The sequence below is a fragment of the Theobroma cacao genome, chromosome 10 (genome assembly GCF_000208745.1).
Source record: "Theobroma cacao cultivar B97-61/B2 chromosome 10, Criollo_cocoa_genome_V2, whole genome shotgun sequence".
In the NCBI taxonomy this organism is placed as follows: Eukaryota; Viridiplantae; Streptophyta; class Magnoliopsida; order Malvales; family Malvaceae; genus Theobroma; species Theobroma cacao.
In genome coordinates this window covers 18,864,059-18,885,922 of record NC_030859.1, presented here as the reverse complement: position 1 = coordinate 18,885,922, position 21,864 = coordinate 18,864,059, and the positions used below count along the sequence as shown (strand labels likewise).

General features: G+C 31.4%; 1 protein-coding gene across 13 annotated transcripts in view; it reads right to left on the bottom strand.

Annotated features, from left to right (window-relative positions):
- LOC18587186 (putative disease resistance RPP13-like protein 1) overlaps nucleotides 11,565–21,864 on the bottom strand; it is a 29,895-nt gene continuing 19,595 nt past the window's right edge. For 2 of the 13 annotated variants that reach the window (XR_001929859.1, XR_001929860.1), the window contains 8 exons: nucleotides 15,501–15,629; nucleotides 15,147–15,222; nucleotides 14,469–14,543; nucleotides 12,962–13,041; nucleotides 12,766–12,843; nucleotides 12,473–12,517; nucleotides 12,244–12,368; nucleotides 11,565–12,155 (listed from right to left, as the gene is read on the bottom strand). Coding sequence is in view for 1 of the 13 variants with exons in the window: in XM_018129232.1 (XP_017984721.1) it covers nucleotides 16,681–20,769 (4,089 nt within the window). In the remaining 12 variants the exon portion in view is untranslated. Of the gene's footprint in view, nucleotides 12,156–12,243; nucleotides 12,369–12,472; nucleotides 12,518–12,765; nucleotides 12,849–12,961; nucleotides 13,042–14,468; nucleotides 14,544–15,146; nucleotides 15,223–15,499; nucleotides 15,630–16,648; nucleotides 21,045–21,864 lie in introns of those variants that run through there. The other 11 variants (XR_001929861.1, XR_001929862.1, XR_001929864.1 and 8 more) reach the window with 9 other exon arrangements.

The following is a 21,864-nucleotide window of genomic DNA, read 5'->3' as shown; positions in this document are numbered from 1 at the left end:
GAAACTCAGACCAACATACTGTTGAAGTGGGGTTGGTAAAGGGCAGTAGCTGTACGTTGCTCTCCAAATTTATTGAATGGTCCTACATGCTTTTTTACCCATCTCGTCTTTTTTATTTATTTGAATATTTTTTATCTATTTTTAAATATTAATTACATATAAAATAAAGATATTTAAAAGTGTAAAATTAATTATTCATAAATAGAAGATCATAATTAATTTTATTTACATAACAATAAAAAAATCCAAAAAAATTATTTTTATTTATCATTATTACTTGTATGTATAAAAAATATCAATTAAGTCTTTATAATTTTATTATATTTCATCAAATTTTTAAATTTTCATTTTAAATCTAATAAATCTCTTCACGATGGCATAATTAAAACTTTTATGCCACTTGATATGTTTTTTTTTGTTTTGTACTTTCATGATAATCATCACCTCACATCACGTAGATACTTGCCAGTCATTTCCAGATTTTTCACCATGCTCTCAGCCTTCGAGCTGTTTAGACATCCCTGCTCTTGCAAAATAATGTGCAGAGTTTGATGGACATCTTTAGCCAAGCCCTTGGAATTGCCACACACGTATAGGTAACCTCCCGGAGAAATCATATTCCAGATGTCCAAGGCCTTCACGTGAAAAGGCAACCACAATATCATAAAGTGATATATTATTTTGATAATGTCAATGTCACGTGATAATATTATTTATTATTTAAGAATTATGTATTTATCTTTTTTATTTCAACACGTTTATAATTGAATGAGGAATATAAAAAAAAAACATCAAATTAAGAATTTTAATATATCCATCCTTTTATTTCTTTCTTCTTAACTCTCAATTTTGTTGCTAGCTAAATTTCACACGCTGGCACGTCCTGATTATTTATTTTCTTTTTCTTTAATAGAATTGAAGCAACAGATATTATCTTATTGATAGCATTCTAATTACTAGTACCAGAAACATATTAACTCCAATTGTTAATTTCTAAGTTTGCTGATCAACTAAATAAAATAAAAGAATAATATGATTTTAGTACAGATCAGTTAATTGTTTAGTCGTAATTAAATGATCAAATCACACAATCTTATAAGCTGAGTTTTCCCTTATTCTAATTGGACGTACTACAACATTTCCACACATGAGCAGTTGCAAAGAATATGAAGCCGGTTTATCCATTTCTATTGACTATTCATGAGAATAGAAGTTCTACTTAAACTAAATCATTCATACTCATCTCTATATTTGTTACACGGAGCATAATACTTGCTTAGCATAAATTAACAATGATTTGTTATTAATATTATATTAAAAATAAATGATAACAACATATTAAAAGATGGATAGTACTTAGGTGGAGTTTCACGAAGTTCCTAATTCAAAAAAAAAATCAAAATTTAATAATGTTAGATTACATAATATTGTACAAAAAATATTAATATCCCTCAACAAATGAAAATAAAGAAATAAATTTTTGTCAATAGTTTGATAATATGTTAAAATTTATTTATTTTTCTATATATTAGGGAGGAAAACAATTTGCAAATAAACTCTTTGAAAATATATACAGACACCTACTATTAAGTTAAATATTCGAATGAATAATGTATTAAATTAAAACTTGTATTTAAATATTTAGCTTATTGATTGATACATGATCTTTTCGTTTAAAGAGTAAAGTTCGAATTTCTCAGCTCTCAAATTCAAACAAAAAAAAAATAAAACTTTTAAGTTAATATGTTGGTGCATTTATTAATTCTTTTCATGGATGGAATGTGATATATGAAGGTTATTTGATTGTAATTGAAATTCTTTTAGTTATAATTATTATTTCGAAAATAATAATGAGATTTAAGATATCCAGATGGACTATTCAACAATAAAATAGCAGGAAAGAACCAAGAAGCATGACTAACATCTTATTGTTGAATTTAAAATGTAATTAATGTGTAGAAATGTAATTTAAAATGATTGGCATGATTGTAAAAAAGTATTGTGATGAGTTAACATATTTAAAGTAGACATGATGCTGAGAAATAAATAAATAACATTTCTAAATTTAAAATTAATTGCAAATGGCCAAATATTGTTTCAATGATGTGTAGAAAAGAATTTCAATAATTAAACATATGTATATATATAACAAAAAATAAGTGTTCTTGATCATGCAATATAAATATCATCTTGGCTTCAAAATTTATCTACTTATTGAGTAAAAATAAATTATTAAACTAATAATTGATGTAATAATATATACTTTTTCTATTTCAAATTGAATATCCACTTTTTTAAAATCATTACAAAATTACGTCAACTTTTCTTTTTTGAATATTTATACCTGTCTTATTATTTTTTCTATATTTCATATTAATTTTAAGTCAATTTTACCTTTTTTTCTATCAATATGATCCAAGTATGGTCTTCACTAATCTACTAACTCAATCATCAAAAGATGCATCACAATTTTACATTTAAGTTGATATTAGAAGATAAAAAATAGATAATAAAAAAATTGATAAAACTGAACTGTTGAAGAATTGATAAACCATATTAAATAATAAGAACATTGCTCGTTAATAGTAGTTTTACTACTAACTACTAGTATTTTTTTTTTATCAGCTACTAACTGCTAGTATACTAGGACTGGGTGGACTATTCTTGCTGATGCTTTTGTTCTTTTGAGGCAGGGAAGCTTCTTTTGAATGCCCGATATTGAGTTCATTGAGGGGTTATTGCTAAAATATGCCCAGTTCATAAGGGAGGTATATTGACCAATATCCTCTGTTTTTTGAGTTCTTTGTTCTGTGGCTTGTATTCTCACAAAGAGATTTCCTGCTCCCTTCTTTTAATGAAATCCTTTTCTTTGCTCTTAAAAAAAAAGTATAATTATGTGTAAACTATATATGGGGTTAAACTATAATTAAATTTTAATTATTTTAAATTGGAGATTCAAAGAATTTTACTAAAAGAACTCTATTTCAAAATTTTCCCTTAAACAACATCCAATATACCATGTGATTGAAAAGTCACTAAACTTTGTTAAGCAATATCACATGCTTGGCCATGGCATCCGCACCAGAGAATGTGAATTCAGTGCTGGATGTGATAGCCAATATACAGCAATAGAACCATAAGGTACTTTTCGATGTGCACAATTTGAAGCAGTAAGTTAACGTGAAAATAAAGATTAACACTCAACAGAGTCTTTAAAGTTGATAACTAAGTTTCAAACGTAGAAACTTACACTCAAAATTTTTTTTAAAAAAATATAATGTTATTCAATAATTTTAAAAAAAATTATCTAATAACTAAATCTAAAGGTACTATTTATAATAACCTAATCCTGCTTGACCTAAACTTGGAATACAAATATACTAATTTAAATAAAATAGTATTATACCCTAGACTTCCTTAAAATGCAAAAAAAAACTAAATTCCTAAACCTATGCTTACTCATCATTCAAGTAAATTAAAATAAAAGGTAAATTTTATTATACCTATAATTTTTAATAAGACTCCTAACTAAATAAGAAAGTACTAAATTTACTTGTCATCTGCTAACATAATCTACGTCACAATTCGAGATTGGTATTGAATCTTGAATTTGTTTGATGTATTAGTGATCATAATTTTGTTATTGGTTAAATTGTTAGATTAATAGCTATCACATGGAGGCAACCGCAATCAATATGAATAAAGATTTTGCAATGGAAACTGTTGGCGCTTGGTAATAATGCATAGGTTTTGTTGGCATGGTAGTGGAAAGAGTCTTATGCCTAATTAAGGAAATGAAACAACGGTACCTATTTTTCTAGATAGCAATACCAGTCATGATCAGGTACATAATCCCACTCCTGCCAATGAAAATGAATTCAAGGCAATTGTTATTGTGAACTGAATGTGCAATGGACTCCAGCATTTGAAAATGAAAATAAATTTTCATTGTTTTGCTTTTAAGTCATAATTATTACTCTCTTCGCAAAGCATAGAGTCATGATAAAATATGTAGAAAATTCAACGAAATCGTACAAACTTATTATCAACTTACTATAGTAAGAAAGAGAGATGTAGTGTCTTTTTGCTATCCTTGTCAAAAGTCTTCAAAGAATATGATAAAGAGAATGCCGCTTTTTGGAAAGTAAAGTAAGAGGATATCGTGGCACCGACGATAACATTCATGTTTTGAGGGCATGAACGTGACACTGCCACAGCACAGCAGGCAGCATCACATGCTTTGTCATGGCATCCAGGCCAGAGAATGTGAATTCAGTACTGAATGTGATAGCCAATATGCAGCAACAGAATCATAAGGTACTTTTCGATGTGCCCAATTCGAGGCTGGGAGTGGCCCCTGTGCTTTGCACCCACGCTTTTTGGTTGCATTCTCCTAGTAACTTTTGGGAATGAGTGGGAAATTGGGACATGGGGGACACAATACATGACATCCAAATCTAAGTCAATTTTTTTTTTTAGTTTTGTATTTGAGGTAATTCTAAGCCTATATCACGAGCATTCTGTCATCTGAGTTTTTGTCTTCTTTTCTAACATTGGGTTGATTAGTTTACTAGGCTGTACCATTTTATGGATCATTTGCAAATTAAGATTAAGTTGTTAAAAATTTTCTATTTAATAAAATAATTTTTATATACTTTTTCCTATTAGTATTTATATTTTACAACCTTTGATTTATGTTGAATCTTGAATTTGGTTGATGTGACGATCATAATTTTATCATTGTTTACATTGTTAGATTAATGGTTTGTCACATGGAGGCAACCCCTATCAATATGATCCACACACCTTAAATGAAGGTAATCAGAAGTCTTGAAATTTTTTGTTACTGATGTTAAGCAGATGCTAGATTTAATTTAGCAAGGGAGGGTAAAAGGGAATAGCACACATGATAGAACAGGTGGTGGTTTTCACAGACCTTGGTGCTGCTATCTATAAGGATTCTTGGGAACTGCCAGCTGTGTTCAAATGGATACCAACAGGCTGGAAATATTGAAGATGCTAAGATGAGATGGAGTTTTAACATGGGCATTGGCATGGTTCTCGTTATGAGTCGGGGAGGCATCTCATAGAATACTTGAGGATGGAAATGGTGCTTATACAGGCTATCGCATTGGCGAAGTTGTGACTGGAGAATGATAGAGAACTAAACATTCATTGCTTTGCTTAGTTGAAATAATGAGACGTTAACTTAATGACAACTACGAGACCTTCGAATGTTGATATCTCGAGTTCAAATCTCATCATAAGCAGGCATAATACAATTTTATATTGAATATATCTGATTTATAGTAGTTTGTTGGTTGATTTGTCTATTTGATTTATTTTATTAATTTGTAATTATATGAAATGTAATACATGATTATGAATATAATTTTTATCTTTACATGTACGTTGGTAAACAAAATTTATATGATAAATTTCATTTCATTACTTGTACTTTTGTGGGAGTATGATCAAATTTGTATTATATTACGTTATGGTGAATTTTGTTACTATATTTTCAATTTTGTTGATTTTTTAACAAAAATTAATAAAATTTCTAAAAATCAACAAAATTGAAATATTCAATAAAATATTTCATAAATACAAAAAATAAATAATGTTGTTAATTTTTTGTATTGTTTGTCAAAAAATAATAGAATTGAAAATACAATACCAAATTCAATGAAATTAAAATAAAGTGGAAAAATCCAACAATAATCCATAATAAAATGAAAAATTTAATCTAAAACTCTTGCTTTCATTCTAAAATCTTTCATTTCCTTTCCACAAAAGCGACTAACGCCTGTTAATTATATAAACTTTTCCTTTTGTACGTTTTGAAAGGCTGTCAATAAGCTTGGACAAACGACAGATCCTTCAGTACTTAACTGCTAATTTTTTTCAATAAGAGCCTTAAAATTGTAAGACGTTTTTGATTGCCAATGTCTCCAAACTATTCCTGCACGTTTGGTACAGGGAATAGATAAGCTATTCCCTGTTTATTCCCAAGGCAATAGCATACCTCCGTTTGGTATAGCAATATCACAAAGAATAGCTATTATCTAGTAATAGCTATTCTTTAAAATGGGGTAAAACTCAAGTATAACTATACCTGAGCTTTTTCATGGGTTTTGCTATTCCATAATTGAGGGAATAACTTTGAATTGTAATAAAACTAAAATGCTCCTTATAACTTAAAAATATTACAACCCTAAACCTATAAATATTTTGCTCTTCTCATTTTCCCTTCTTCTTTCTCTCTCTTCTCACGTTCTTTCCTCTCTCATTCTCTCTCTAAATGGCACTCAACACCGAATATGACGGCAGCGATTGCGATTTCACGACCGAATATGGTCGGACAAGATTCTATTGGAGATCTAGCCAAATCTGGCACTCAACGGCTAGATCTAGCCGCAGGAAGCACCGGATTTTGTGCTTCCCGACCAAATCCCTCAGTTGGATCTGGCACTCCACGGCCAGATCCAGCCACGAGGAAGTGTCGATCTGGCACCGTAGTGGCTAGATCTGGACACATGGTGCGCCAGATCGACATTTTATTACATCGGTCACCTTTCCAGCAATTGGCCCATCAAGAAGAAAAAAAGAAAAAGGAAAAAAATAGAATAAAAAAAATTATTTGTAAAATTTAAAATATTAATATTTATATATAATTTAAACATTATTAATATTAACATGATTAAAATATTAAATATTAATATATTTAAAATAATTTAAAATGTTAATATTTTAAAATATAAATGATTAAATTATAAATAAAATACTAATATTTAAAAAATAAAATAAAAAATAAAAAATTATTAATATTTNTGATTAAAATATTAAAATATTAATATTTTAAACTATTAATGTTTTATTTATTAAATTATTAATATATTAAATTTTGAATGAGTATAAATAAAAAATAAAAAATTTAATATTTTAATCATAATAATATTAAATTATAAATAAAATATTAGTAATTAAAATATTAATAATTAAATTATACTAAAATATTGATATTTAAATTATTAATTATTAATATTTTAATTAATTATAAACTATTAATATTTAAAAAATAAAATAAAAATAAATAATTATATATATAATAAAGGGTATTTTTATCTTTTTATTTTCTATTCCTTTCTTATTCCAAAGTTATTGTTGCCAACTAAACACTGCAATAAGTTATAATAATTATTCCTACTCTATTCCATTCATCATATCAAACTACGTAATACTTATTCTATTTTATTCTCACATCATTATATTCTCACGTAATAATTATTTTATTCTATTCATGTCTATTTTGCGAGCCAACCATGCCCTTCGAGTCTATATCACCCAAGGGGCCAAAAGAAAAGGCCAACGACATTTCTACTGCTGTTTGAGGACTCTTCCCCATCTAGCCGGGCCTGATTTACCTTTAACAAATCCATCTACGTTAAATTTCAACTCATTATTCTTCAAGGGAAACCACATAATCTCTTACCGAGCGTCTTGAATGGCAAAGGGTCTATAGGAAATCCATGGCATTGTCCATCAGCCAACCTCCTCTATAACGTTCTCTAGTAGATCCATCTTGTCTTTTTACTTTATTGAATGGTCCTAGATGCTTTAAATCCTATCTTGTCTTTTTACTTTGATTCTTATCCTCAGGGGTATTACTGAAAAGAAAAAAAAGTTAAAATCATTTGAGAACAAGTTATTCATTTACCTAATTCTTTTGACTGAAGAGATTAATTTATAGTGATCAAGAAAACCTAATTAACATCTATGCCTTTCTTATAAAAGAATTAATTGACTGAAACAAGCAGCTCTCGTTTCTATTGTTTGATTTACAGATTTTGGGAGTACAGATTGGAGCATTCTACTGCAATTGGGCTTATTCCTGTGGATGAAGTCTCTTTACCTGTAAGGATTTGGTTTTAATAGAACAATGGGTGCCCAAGGTGATTGGGCTATATTCATTATATGAGGAAAACATATCCTTTCTCTTAATTGTCACTATTAATATTCTTCCATCTCAAATTAAATGTCTATAAATCTTTTTTGTGTAAATTTAAATTTTGTTTTTAGTGCTGCAGAAAGGCATATTGACGAATGAGATTTTGTCAGCTTTAGCAAAAGAGACTTGTGCATCCAATCATATGAAAGGCGTTCTTTTTGGGTCTAATTTGATTTGAATTTTTGTGCATTCACATGAGATTCTCATTCAAATCTAAATATACATAAACCCCGTTGGATACAACAATAGTAAGTTAAAAAAAATATTAATAAAAGGATCACTAACTTTATTTTTAGTACTCAAGAAATGCTTTTAAAAAGCATTAGAACTTACTAAGTGTTACGATTTATAATAATTTTTTTTAAAAAATAAACAACAAATGTATTATCCAAATTGTATATGGACCTCCAATGTTCACCTCAACTTTTTCTTTTTTCTCTATAAATAAGACCGGAAATTCCCTAGGATTGACGGAGAATAGCAGCTATTTTATAATATAATTTTTTATTTTTAACAAATAAAAATATAATTTTTTATTTTATAATATAACAATAGTAAGTCACCACGATGTGACTTGTCTTTGACAACAAGCAATGGTGCATAATGGGTGTCATGAAAAAGAAAATGATCATTAAGATAATTAGATATAAATTGGTATATAATATAATTTTATAACAATATTTCATATTTACGAAATTAATGAAATTAATGAAAATTAGTAAAAATCGTTATAATATTTAATAACAATTATTATTAAAAATTAATATAACAATATATTCACACGTGTTTAAAACTGATAAAGTAATATTTTATTTACTTATTTAATTATTTATGTATTTATGTATTTACTAAATAAATTGATTTCATGGTTATTTTAATCAATTATAGCATGGTTAAAAAAATTAAATTGTAAGTAACATTTATGCTGCTGCTTCTTTCTTGTTGTGGCTATCTATAAGTTGGTTGTGAGCTTTTACTTTTTCTTTTGGCTAGTGTCGACTGGAATGCAGGCAATGTTTTTGTACAGAAACTTTTGTATATTTTTGACCTGCTGACAACAAGAGTAGGGCTGGTCGTGTATATAGTGGAGCCAAGCATGGCGAGAGCTTGTCAACTTTTATGGAGGGTCAAAGACGAAAAAGAATAAGAGTTAAATTTTTTTAAATTAATATATTAAACTTAATCAATAATCAAATAATACATAATATATAATAATTTTTTATAATATGTAAAAAATATAAGAAAAAAATATTTACAATAGTTATTTAGAAAAATTGTGTTCTACGTTTGAAGAATGAAGTGTATTTTAATAGTGTGTTATGAAAAAGAAGAGTAAGTAAAAAAAAAAAAAAACCAATGTTTGTTGGCTCCAGCTTCATAACATGTGCATTCCATCAAGACTCGTATTTGTGCACTATGCTACTGGTTTGAAAATTGATACAAATTCTTTGTGCTAGTTGGTAAATCAAGACTAGAGGAATGAATTAATTTTCTTTTCGGTATTGATATATAGTTAAAGTGAGGTTTGTCTAGTAAGGACGATACACAATGCTTGTTGAGATTATTTGTAAACCAGAGAGCTCTGTATGGAGATTTTGCAGGAGCCATGTGTTTCAAAGGAAAATGGCTCTGAACTTTGGTTGTTCATGCAAGTAGATTGCTACGTTTTAGGTGCGTTCTGTTTCATTATAAGCAACTTATCTTATATTAGGGACATGTCCTATATGTTTTTGCTGTAATACTACCAAAATGAGGTAGCTTTATATCCATTCATTAAGGAATGAAATTTCATTGATTGCTTTTTTAAAATAAATAAATAAAAAGACAAAAGAGAAGAGAAAAAAGAGAGAGAGAGAGAGAAAGATATGTAGAGAAACAAAGTTGAGTAGGACTTTTGACATTATTTTATTATTTTTTATTTATATTAATTATTAAATAAAAAATTTATGAAGAGAATTAAAATATATATAATAATTAGAATATTAAAAATTTTGGAGGGCCACAGTGTCAATGAATATACTATCTTCCATCCTTGATTAAAAAATATATATAATAAATAAAATATTTTAAAATTTTTGAGAGATCGGCTTAACTACCTTCTGCCCTAGGAGCCAAGTGGTATTTTTTGTTAACTTTTGGGAAAGAGTGGGGGATTGGGACAGAATATATGACATCCAAATCTAACTCAAATTTTTTTTGTAACTTTGTATTTGGGGTAAGTCTAAGTCTATGTCACGGGTTTTCTGTTATCTCATTTTATGTTTTTTTTTTCTCATATTGGGTTGATGATAGCTATACCATGTCACGGGTCATTTGCAAATTAAGACTAAGTTGTGAAGAAATTTTAGTTTAATAAAGTGACTTTTATGTACCTTTTCCTACTACTACTTATATTTTACATTCTGCGGCCTATGTTGAACATTGAATTTGGTTAATGTGGTGATCATAATTTTGTCATTGATGAAATTGTTAGATTAATGGTTGTCACATGGAGGCAACCCATTATATCAATATGATTAAAGATTTTGCAATGGAAACTGTTGTCGCTTGGCAATAATGCATAGGTTTTGTTGGCATGGCAGTGGAAAGTCTTGTGCCAAATAAAGGAAATGAAACAATGGTACTTATTTTTCCAGATAGCAATACCGGTTGTTATTGTGTACTCAATCTTTCCGCACCTACCGATGAAAATGAATTCAAGACAAGTGCTATTGTGAACTAATTGTGCAAAAGACTCCAGCATTTGACAAAGGTCAATCCGCAGGTGTCTGAACCCCACGAGTAAGCGGCCACTTGATGAAAGATAGGCCAACTTTGAGCAACTCCGTATCTTGATATGTTGAAGCCTAAACCTGCAGAAGCTAACCAGCCCCCGATGCTCTGCATCAAATAAGCAAGCTCTCCGACAACCACCAATTCGAAGAAATTTAGTTTTTGTTAAGCCTAACATCATAAGTAAACTTTGGGACGTTTGAGAGAAACGTTTTTTTGAATAAGCAAAGATCAAGAGAACTCTCATGTCACACTTCTTTGCACCCAACAATTTCTAATTCACACAGCCTTAAAGGGTTTGGAATTAAAACTACCAATTATCATGAATCACTAGTGTTTCCAAGCAAGGAAGACAACTTAGTAGACTTCTCAATACTTTGGGGCATTTCTTGACAGAAAGTTCATGGAGGCAAGTGAAGATCCAGTTTTGCTCATCAACTTGGTAAGGATTCCACTCCTTCAACTCTGGCACATCTTGGAATTGAAGAATCTATAATGATGGGAATGCATTTGTTCACTTCTCTTCATAGAACTCCACACCCACCATATTGAATATATTCCTTTGACATCACTCCTCAAGGTTAATCAGTAGAACCAAGAAAAGAAGGTAGCACTGAGCATTGTGTCTTTACAGTCTACCATTATAACTAGACAACCAGAACTCCAATTTTTTATCCCTCTTTATAAAAGTTAAATACACTGTATGATCATTAAAGTAGTAATTCATAATTAGCTATCAATGTAAAAAATGAAATAATCAACAGTCCATAAAAGCGAGACACCAGATTTTACGTGGAAAACCCCTTGGTAAGGGGAAAAACCACGGGACCATAGTCCGTTCAAATTGTTCCACTACTCAAAATAATAGGAAGACAAAAGTCTTCTCTAGTACAAGTAAACGATATGACGTGAAGTTATCAATAAAAAGCTAAATTTCTAACATCAATAATCACCTTATGAAACATGCTAAGAAGAAACAATCTCACCAAGTATGAACTGTCTGTGGAGACTGGAGGCACATCAAGTCGTTAAAACACCATAACTATGCCTCATTGTTCCTTTAAATTAAGGTGGTCACTTTCTCATCCATTTTTCCCTTAGCCACACAATTCTCCATCAAATCACTTTTGGCAGTCGGTTATTACTTTACACCATGCAGCTCTCTAACCATCAAGTCTTTGGAATTAGACATTCTTGAATCAACATCACTGCCCATGGTTTAAGGGCGCTCTATAAGATGATTTTTTTTTTTTGAAGAAAGGATCAAGAAATCCACTAGTGCCCAAACAGACACTCACATGCTGCCTGGAAACCTTTCCGACTTTAATTTTGAGGGCATTGGAATGAGATACAAAATCATGAGTTTTGTTCATCCCTGTCGTACAAAGGCCAAAGTATTCTGTTGTTAGTGTTGAGTAGCCAAAAACTTAATACAGTAATTCTCATATACTTGTGATGCTTACATGGCATAAGCAAGCAAGGAACTACAGACATCTAACATTAATTGGTAGAACATCTTGTGGAGTGGCTACTGTCATTATACTGCTTCTGCTCACATCCAATGAATGATGACAGAAACAAATACTTCCTGAAGAGCCATATAACATAATTTGGTGATACGAAATGAAGGCACTAATTATGCATATGCACAAAGCAGATAGAATTCATAAAACTTCTAGTAGTCGTTCTCACCTATAGTACTTGGAAGGAAGTGTAGAGTCAAGTCAAAGCACCAGCCTTTGCATTAAGAAGAAAAGAGATGGATTTCAGGCTTGCTGATTCTCTAATGCTAAAAATCTTATTCTTAATATATACCAAGGTTGCCACAATACTCCTAATTTATCTAAAACCATAGCATGACTACCTTAGTGTTTAGTTCAATGAAATGTTGAATTTTAGAATTTGAATATTGAATACAAGACCATTATTATGATGCTCTATTTTACTTGATATTTTGTAAAACATGAGAATTAGTATATAGTTACCTGGCTTCCAAATTCACAATGCATTGGGATCATCTTCTTCTCTCCACTAAATTATTTGAAAGTTGGTAATCAAAGTATCTAAGCTTAGAATTTCAGATAAAGAAACTGAGAATTGTGAAAATAACATTCATGATAATTAGGAGGAAGGCTTTATTCTATTAAGGATGCATTCAAAAATTGACCTTTGAAAACTTACCATTGGTATTAATTGTTGTCAATGAATTACGTCCAAAGGTTTGAATTTCATTCTTTCTTAGGTAATTCGCACTCAAATTCCTGCACGTTTGACATGAGAAGCACTTTGTAATTATAAAACTTTAATTAACTGTTTGAAAGTGAAAAAGAATTCTACTAATAATGATAGAGAGGAATTTTAAATAGACATGGTGCAGTGAATAGGAGGAAAACAGGAAGTATTACCTAAGAGCTTTCATGCTTCTTTTTATACATAATTAATAAATCAATCATCAATATCAACAGAAAGCACTCCTTTTGCAAAGAGCTATCTTACTCTTTAACAATTGATTCAGCAGGGAACAGTTGTACAATATTTCGCTACAAACTGAACAAAGCACTCCTTTTGAAAAGAGATGAATGACTGGCAATTAAGTATTCTCCATTTTTAAGGCAGGACAGGGATAAATGCAGAATTTTATCTCAATGGGGGCAAAGTTATCTAGCTGATTGTAAAGCTAAAATTTATGAAACATTGTTTAGGTTTGGTTCAAGTGTTAAAGGTAATATGAAGCATTGATATATATAGTGCTTTCCCTTGTGAAGAAAAAGTTCACTTAACTATGCATGATTAGTATTAGGAGATTTTTATTCATATGGTCTAAATTCCAAATTTTGATAAATTTCAGTGGGGACAGAAGCATTGTTTTCATTAAAAGTTATTTTCAATTTTTTTGAGGCAAAAAGATTATTTTTATTAAAATATATTTCAAAAGTAAAAACTGCCACCATGCCTCTATATGGAAATCTTTTGAAAGCCTTTTTGTGAGAACTACTCCAAACATTATTTCTCTCATCGCAAGGTGAATGAAGGTGGGAAGCATTATTTCTCTCTTGTAGAAAAGATAGCATCCAAACATTCATCGCCACACATGGAATGTCATCTATAAATGGTAGCTAAAACAGAGTGCATGGCCCATGCACGATGCACAAATTCACTCTAGGAAGAAAATTGGAATTTTATAACTGATTTTCATATTGCAGAAAGGTGAGATAGAAAATCCAAGAAAGATCATTTCAAGAACAAAACAAACAATATAAAACCAAACAAACATGCTATAGGTTATATGGAAGCTGTATTGCATTAATCACAACAAAAAAAGCATTGAGTTTTCTTTAAAAAAATGAGATCAGAATAAGAAATCCATATGAACCATGGAACAACTCTCTGTGAGTTCCAAAAACTTCACATTAAAAACAAAAATTCCCAACAAGAAAGCCTTTATATGAGAATTTTACAAATTGCTCTTAAACTTTAAGTTAAACTATCAACTAGATTTATAAGCTAGAAACTATTAGAGGTTAAACTTTACACTCAATAGCTCAAGATCAATTCTGGTGGAACTTTACAGATTTCTCTTGAAATGAATTCTAAATCACATTTTAACTTTTTGGAACTTGAATTCAAATGCAGAGTATAACTCCGACTATATCCATTCTAATAAGTCAACATATCAGTATTAAGTTACCTGACTATCTTCCTGGCAACAACAGATCATAAGTCCTCAATTCACATCTTTTCCACCAGGCAGGAGAAACACTACCTGAAAGTTAAAACAAAGCATACCAATTAAAACTTGAGACAGATATTGACTGTAAGAGAAAACCTTAAATAGAAAATCAGAAACATAAAAGTTCAGCAATGAAAAAGAAAATGGAAGAAACTTGAGTTGCTTTCTCTATGACATTTTAAACTCTTAGCATTCATATATTTAACCCTTTATCCATCCCAAGGTTGTATAGGTCTAAGCATAGAAGGCAACAATTAAATAATTTCATTATGAATTCAAATTAGCTCATCATGAATGTGCTAAGAAGAAACAATCTCACACCAAATGTGAACTATCTGTAGAAACTATGCCTAATTGTTCATTAAACTAAGATGCTCTCTTTCTAATCCATTTTTCCCATAGCCACCCATTCCTCCATCAAATCACTTTTGGCAGTCAGTAACAATTTCTTACACTATGCAGCTATCTAACCATCAACTCTTTGGAATTGGACATTCTTGAACCAACATCACTGCCCATTTATAATATCATATTTTTGGGAAGAAAGGATCAAGAAATCCACTAGTGCACACAAATCCAATTTAGAATCATAGTTGAACCCAAAATCTTAATTTTCTTTCAACATGATACACTCACATGCTGCCTGGAAAACTTTCTATCATTGATTCTGAGGGCATCGGGATGAGATACAAAATCATGAGTTTTGTTCATCCTGTCATACAAGGCCAAAGCATTCTGTTGTTAGTGCGGAGTAGGAAAAAACTTAATACAGTGATTCTCAAATACTTGTGATGCTTACATGGCATAAGGAAGAAGAGAACAATAAACATATAACATTAATTGTTAGAACATCTTGTGGGCTGGCTATATTTATTATACTGCTTTTGATCAAATATAATGAACATAATTTGGTGATATGAAATGAAGGCACTAATTATGCATATGCACAAAGGAGATAGAAATCAGAAAAATTCTAATTGTTGTTCTCACCTGTAGTAGCTTGAAGGATGTGCAGAGTGAAGTGAAAGCTGCAACCCCATTTATTAAGAGGAAAAGAGATGGATTTCAAGCCTGCTCATACTCTAATGCTAAGAAGCTTCTTCTTAATGTCTACCAAACCTGCCATAAAAGTATTGGTTTTAATTCTGAATTCAGCTTCAATCTTTTTGTTTCACAAAATTAGTTTCTAGAAATTGACTTCTACATTTTTGGATATTTGGAAAATAGGATGGTCAACAAAAAATATTTGATTGTCAATGGAAAATGAGTCTCAAAATTTGGAAATTGTTCCCCTTTTACAAAAGCGGAAGACAATTTCCAGACTCAATCATGCACAAAAGAAATGCTCTCCCGAAAGAAAGTTGGAATTTTAACTGATTTCATATTACAAAGAAGGTGAGATAGAAAAGCATATAAACGATCACTACAAGAATAAACCCGACAATAGGAAACTGAAGAAACAAGATATAAGTTGTAGGCAAGCTGCATCAAAGTAATCACAATGAAGAAAGCAATGAATTTCCTTCAAAAAAGTGAGATCAGATTATGAAACTCATGTGAACCATGGAACAACAAGAAATCATCCATACTCTATAAGGAGCATTGAGAAACGCCTAGTTTTCCAAGCTAGAGTCTATTAGAGGTTAAACCTTAAACTTGAATTGCTCTAAATCAATTAAGGTGGAACTAATTACATGAGAAGCCTTCAACTATCTGATCTCTACATTGATCATGAGTTAGCATAATACTTGAAGTAATCTCCCATGGATTGCACAACCTTGTCGATTGCTCATGAAATGAATTTGAAATCACATTTTAATTTTTTTGGAACTCAAATTTTAGATGCAGAATATAATTCCTGCCATCTCCATTTTAATAAGTCAACAGATTAGTATTTAGTTACCTTACTATCTCCTTTGCAACATATCGATACTATTTTTCATGCTAAAACAAATAAACAAGGAACCACAAGATTACATGTTCGATTCATTTGTGGGGGAAAGAAAAGCTAAAATATTTCACAATTAAATGCAAAAAAAAAAAAAAATTCAATGTTCACCCATGTCATGGTTGTGTAGAAATATTTGTACTTAAAAAAAAATCAGTTAAAATAGTAATTAGTTGAAGGATTAAAATACCTGAGTCGACATGCTTTAATTCTTCCTCTTGATCATTCGTAGATGAATCTACCATCAATTGTTACGAAAGGTATGTGGGCGATGTTGGACCATTGTTTTCCTTCGTCCCTTTTGCACCTTTTCTTTAGCACCGGACATTCCCAAATATAAAGTCGCAAAAGCGAGGGAAGCATTTCCTTTCGGGGAATGGATTTGAGCTTTGGGCAATTGATGATCCACAAAGATTGAAGAGAGGTGAGGTTTTGAAAGCCGTTGGAGGATAGCTTTCTTACATTTTTGAAATTTCTGAGAGTAAGATTGGTGAGAGAAGGGGGCAGCTTCATTCCTATCTCCTCCTGAGGAAACGACGTCGCATCTGTGCAATTACTACCATCAATGTTAAGATATGTAAGAGAGGTGAGTCTATGCAATCCCCATTCCATTACTGCCTTACTAATATTGGGTTCAATAATCGAAAGGGAAGTTAGGTTGGTAGGGAAACCCCTTTCTCCGATGGAATTTTGCACCCTTGGACATTCATCTATAATCAATTCTTGAAGATGGTGGAGGTTGGGCAGAGCTTCTGGGAGACGGACAAGATTTAGACAACCCCTTAAAGAAATCTCTTGAAGACGGCTGAGCTTGTCCAGTCCTTGGGGTAAATATGTAATATTACCACAATTGGAGAGTTCAATAGATTCAAGACAAGTATTATCCCCAATTTCCCGTGCTAAACATTCAAGCTCTGGACAGCCCGAAATAAGCAACCTCTTAAGTTGCACGGGTAACTTACCACTCCATGATAATGATTTTAGAGCTTTACAGTCTCTAATATCAAGAGATTGAAGAAGAGATGTGCTACTGAAATTGATATTCTCCTTGTCATCCAGTAAACATTCCAAATTCTCACAACTCCAAATGATCAAAGTCCTAAGAGTTGGAGGCAAGTTGTCCGTTGAAAGTGAAACCAATTTCGGGCACTTTTCAATCCATAACAGTGTAAGACATGTAAGGTTGTGAAAGGTCTTCGATAATCTCTCTAACCCTTGATAATATGCTAATCTCACAAATTCAATGTTGCACGGTATTTCTAATTGCAAAAGCTCTTCTTTTGCCTCCTCCTTTGCCCCTCCTCCTATACACACAACTTGCGTACAATTTTCAAACTTTAAAGTACGAAGAGATCTCAAAGGCGCCAACCACCCCCACTTTGTTTGCCACAAAGACGTCAGCTCCTCACAACTATTAATTTCGAGAACTTCTACTTTCATCGACTCTACCATCTTCATTTCTTTTGTTACACATGCAAACTTTGAAATGTTTGAAAGACTGATTTTTTTAACTGACCATAGATCATCATAACTCCCAAGCACTACTTCTTTGCATCCATAAATATCAAGTTCACATAGCATCGGAAGATTCGAAACTGAAACTACCAATTCTTGGCACTTACGAATTACAAGTTTCTCCAAAGAATAAAGCTGATCAGGCAAAGTTTTTTCTAATTTTGGACAATTTTCAATAAAGAGTTCTCGAAGGCAACAAAATTGCTTACCTTGTTCGTCAACTTCATAAAGTTTCCATTCTTTCCATTCTGGCATATCTTCAAAGTACAAGGTCTCTAATGATGGAAATACATTTGGCCCATTCACTCCATGAAACTCATTGCCAACACTAATCACACTTCTCATCCCCTTGACATAAAGATGTTTTAAAAGTGGTAATTTTCCAACTCCTGGTAAGAATGTGCAATTTTCACAATATTCAAGTCTTAAAACTTGCAAATATATGAATGAATCATCTTCCACCCAATCCGGGAACTCTATTCCACCATAATACTTGATGGCAAGCTCTTTAATATCTTTATGAGGTTGAAGCGAGTTCAACACTTCTTTCTCAACTTCTTTCTTTCTAAGATTTTCATTGAAATCTGCACTCCACTTCAACTCTAAGTTATCAAGGTCACACTTACTAGATAGCTTAGCTTCCCATGCATGTTGAGCTTCATCCACATTATGCAATTCAGAAATACAAAGCTGACCTTTGAGATTTAACAAATTCTGCATCTCTCTTATATTCAATCCATCACCTTGACCCACAATAAAATTAGACAACACTTGAAGATTTGTTAATTTTCCAATTCCACTTGGCATTTCCTTTATTAAATTTGCATCAGTCATATCAAGATGACATAAGTTGTCTAAAATCCCTATTTTTAGGGGTAGTTTTTCAAAATTCTCACAATACCTCAACAAAAGAGTCTCCAAATTATAAAGACTACATATTGAATCAGGGAGACTTTTTATTTTGGTATAAGAGAAATTTAGATAGCGTAAATGCTTCAAATTTCCAATAGAAGAAGGAATTTCTGTGATGTAGTACCTTTTCAAAGAGAGCACCCTTAAGCATTTTAATGCCGGCAGTAAATCATTGAGAACGTTATTGCTCAAGTAGCATCTCCATTGCTGCATCATCTTAAAGGGCAGGTAGGTTCGTAGAGACTTTGCTTCAAAAAAGGTCTCAAACTTTTGGATTCCGTCATAACTACCAATGATATAAGAGGAATGGCGAGTGCGATTAATTGGACCGTTCATATCATCATGCCTTTCCCTTTTAAAATATACTTCTCCTGCAACGAACTGAGCTAGATCATTAATTAGGTCATGCATTACAAATTGGGATTCATTCTTGTTAGATGCTTGAAAAAATGACCTTGATACTAGTTCTTCAAAATACTTGCTACCCAAATCTTGAATATTCCTTTTAGTGTTTGCTCCATTTAGAAAACCTTCTGCCATCCATAACAAGACTATTTCCTCCTCTTTAAATTCATAATCTTTAGGGACTAGAGAGCAATATGCAAAACACTGCTTTAATTGCGAAGGAAGATAATAGTAACTCAACCATAAAGCTGGAGTTATGTCACTTTTCTCTTCAGGTAGATTCCAAATATCACTCTTTAATATGTAGTTCCATGCATCATGATTCACCTTAGTGCGCAATAGTCCTCCGATAGTTTTAATGGCCAAAGGCAAGCCACCACATTTCTTCACAATCTCCATGCCGATCTCTTTCAGGTCTAGATGCCCAGTAAAATCCCCTCTTTCTAATGCATGATGAGCAAGCATACAGAGAGAATCATTATCTGATAAAATTTGCAATGAGTGGTCTGCAACAGTTCTCATAATTGATGAAACATTAGAATTACGTGTTGTTACGATTATTTTGCTTCCAGTAATCCCGGCATCAAAAGGAGATCGAAGCTTTGTCCAATCATCATAATTCTCATTCCAAACATCATCCAAAACAAGCAAGAATTTCTTGCTCGATAGCTTTTCCTTTAGTTTGACTTGAAGTAAATTCAAGTCATGTATATCACAATACTGGAAAGTGACCGATTCTAGAATTGTTTTCGTTATCTTAATAACATCAAATTCATTAGAAACACATACCCATGCTTTGAGATCAAAATAATCTCCTATGCTACTGTCATTGTAGACAAGCTGAGCAAGGGTTGTCTTGCCTATCCCTCCCATGCCGGTGATGGGAATCACAGAAACTCCAGCATCATTGCCATCCTTCCTCAAAAGCAGATCAATTATTGCCTTCTTGTCTTTGTCTCTGCCTTGTACAGTAGCTTCATTCACCAGAGAAGTGCTTGGCTTGCTTTTTGGTATTGTCATGGGCCTTCCAACATATTTCTCTAGTTGCAGGTTAATCTTTCTTGTTGCTAAATCTTCCAACCTTCCTGTAATCTCTTTGATCTTGGACATCATCTTAGAGTTAAACATGATGGAACGTGGATTTAAACTAGTAAGATATTTTTGTGCCTTACTAGTGCTGGCCCGATGTGCTTTCATCAACTTACGCCCCAAAGCTTCAGTGGCAAACTCGTCCAAGATGTCATCGACGTCATAAGCCAAGTCTTGGAGGTCAGCCAGCCAAATCTTCACAGCCTTGTTCTTCATTTTCTTCTCCTCTGCATCAGCAAGGACTGCGTGGATGATCTCCAATGTCTTTTTCCAGTTCTCAATCTCCTCGCGAACCCGCTTCTCAGTGACAAAGTTGAAGTCGGAAGAGGAAATCTTGGCCAACAACAAGTCAAAGGAAGCAGAGAGAGCAGCCTCTGCAACGAAAGCCATGGTCAATATGTTTGAGAAAGGAATCAAGAGACTTGAAGTAGAGAGAAAATCCAAGAGAAGGATATTGGACTAGAAGAAAAATGGATTGTGGAAACTGTTTCTGGATCTAATTCGGTTGCTAGATTTTTGAGGTTGGGTGATGATACGAATTACAGAAAAAATCATAGGGAATTAATGTGGTTGTGAAGAGTTACCAGTTTCTAGACAAGCTGAGCAAGTCAAGTCATGTCAAGCGTTGTGCTTTTCTTTGGGCCTAATTTGGTTGGAAAGTTTTTTGTGCATTCCCATCAACCCTTTCCAATAATATAATATTTACACTTGTTGTTATTTATTCTCGCGTGTGAATATTTATTTTCAAATAATAATTACATATAAGAAGAAAATTAACTTTTCAATTCTATATAACTGATTTTATAATATAAATTTATTAAAAAATTAATGAAAATCATTCAACATAATTAAAATTTTTATTTACAAATTAGATAAATCTTGTTTCATATCAATAATACCAAAAAAAAAATTAAACTCTGCTCTTTCATAACAGAGACATGCATTACTATTAAATTAAACATTTAGATGCATAATGTATTAAACTAAAAATTTTATACTTATTAATTGGCTTGCTTATTAATATTTTTATGGATGTAATATGTGATATGTGAAAATTATTTGACTATAATTAAAATTTTACTTGGAATTTAATTAGAAAAGAATATTGTTTTGGAGTTGACGTCAAGTCAAGATGTGTGGATCGCAGGAAACAACCAAGAAACTCAGACCAACATACTGTTGAAGTGGGGTTGGTAAAGGGCAGTAGCTGTACGTTGCTCTCCAAATTTATTGAATGGTCCTACATGCTTTTTTACCCATCTCGTCTTTTTTATTTATTTGAATATTTTTTATCTATTTTTAAATATTAATTACATATAAAATAAAGATATTTAAAAGTGTAAAATTAATTATTCATAAATAGAAGATCATAATTAATTTTATTTACATAACAATAAAAAAATCCAAAAAAATTATTTTTATTTATCATTATTACTTGTATGTATAAAAAATATCAATTAAGTCTTTATAATTTTAATTATATTT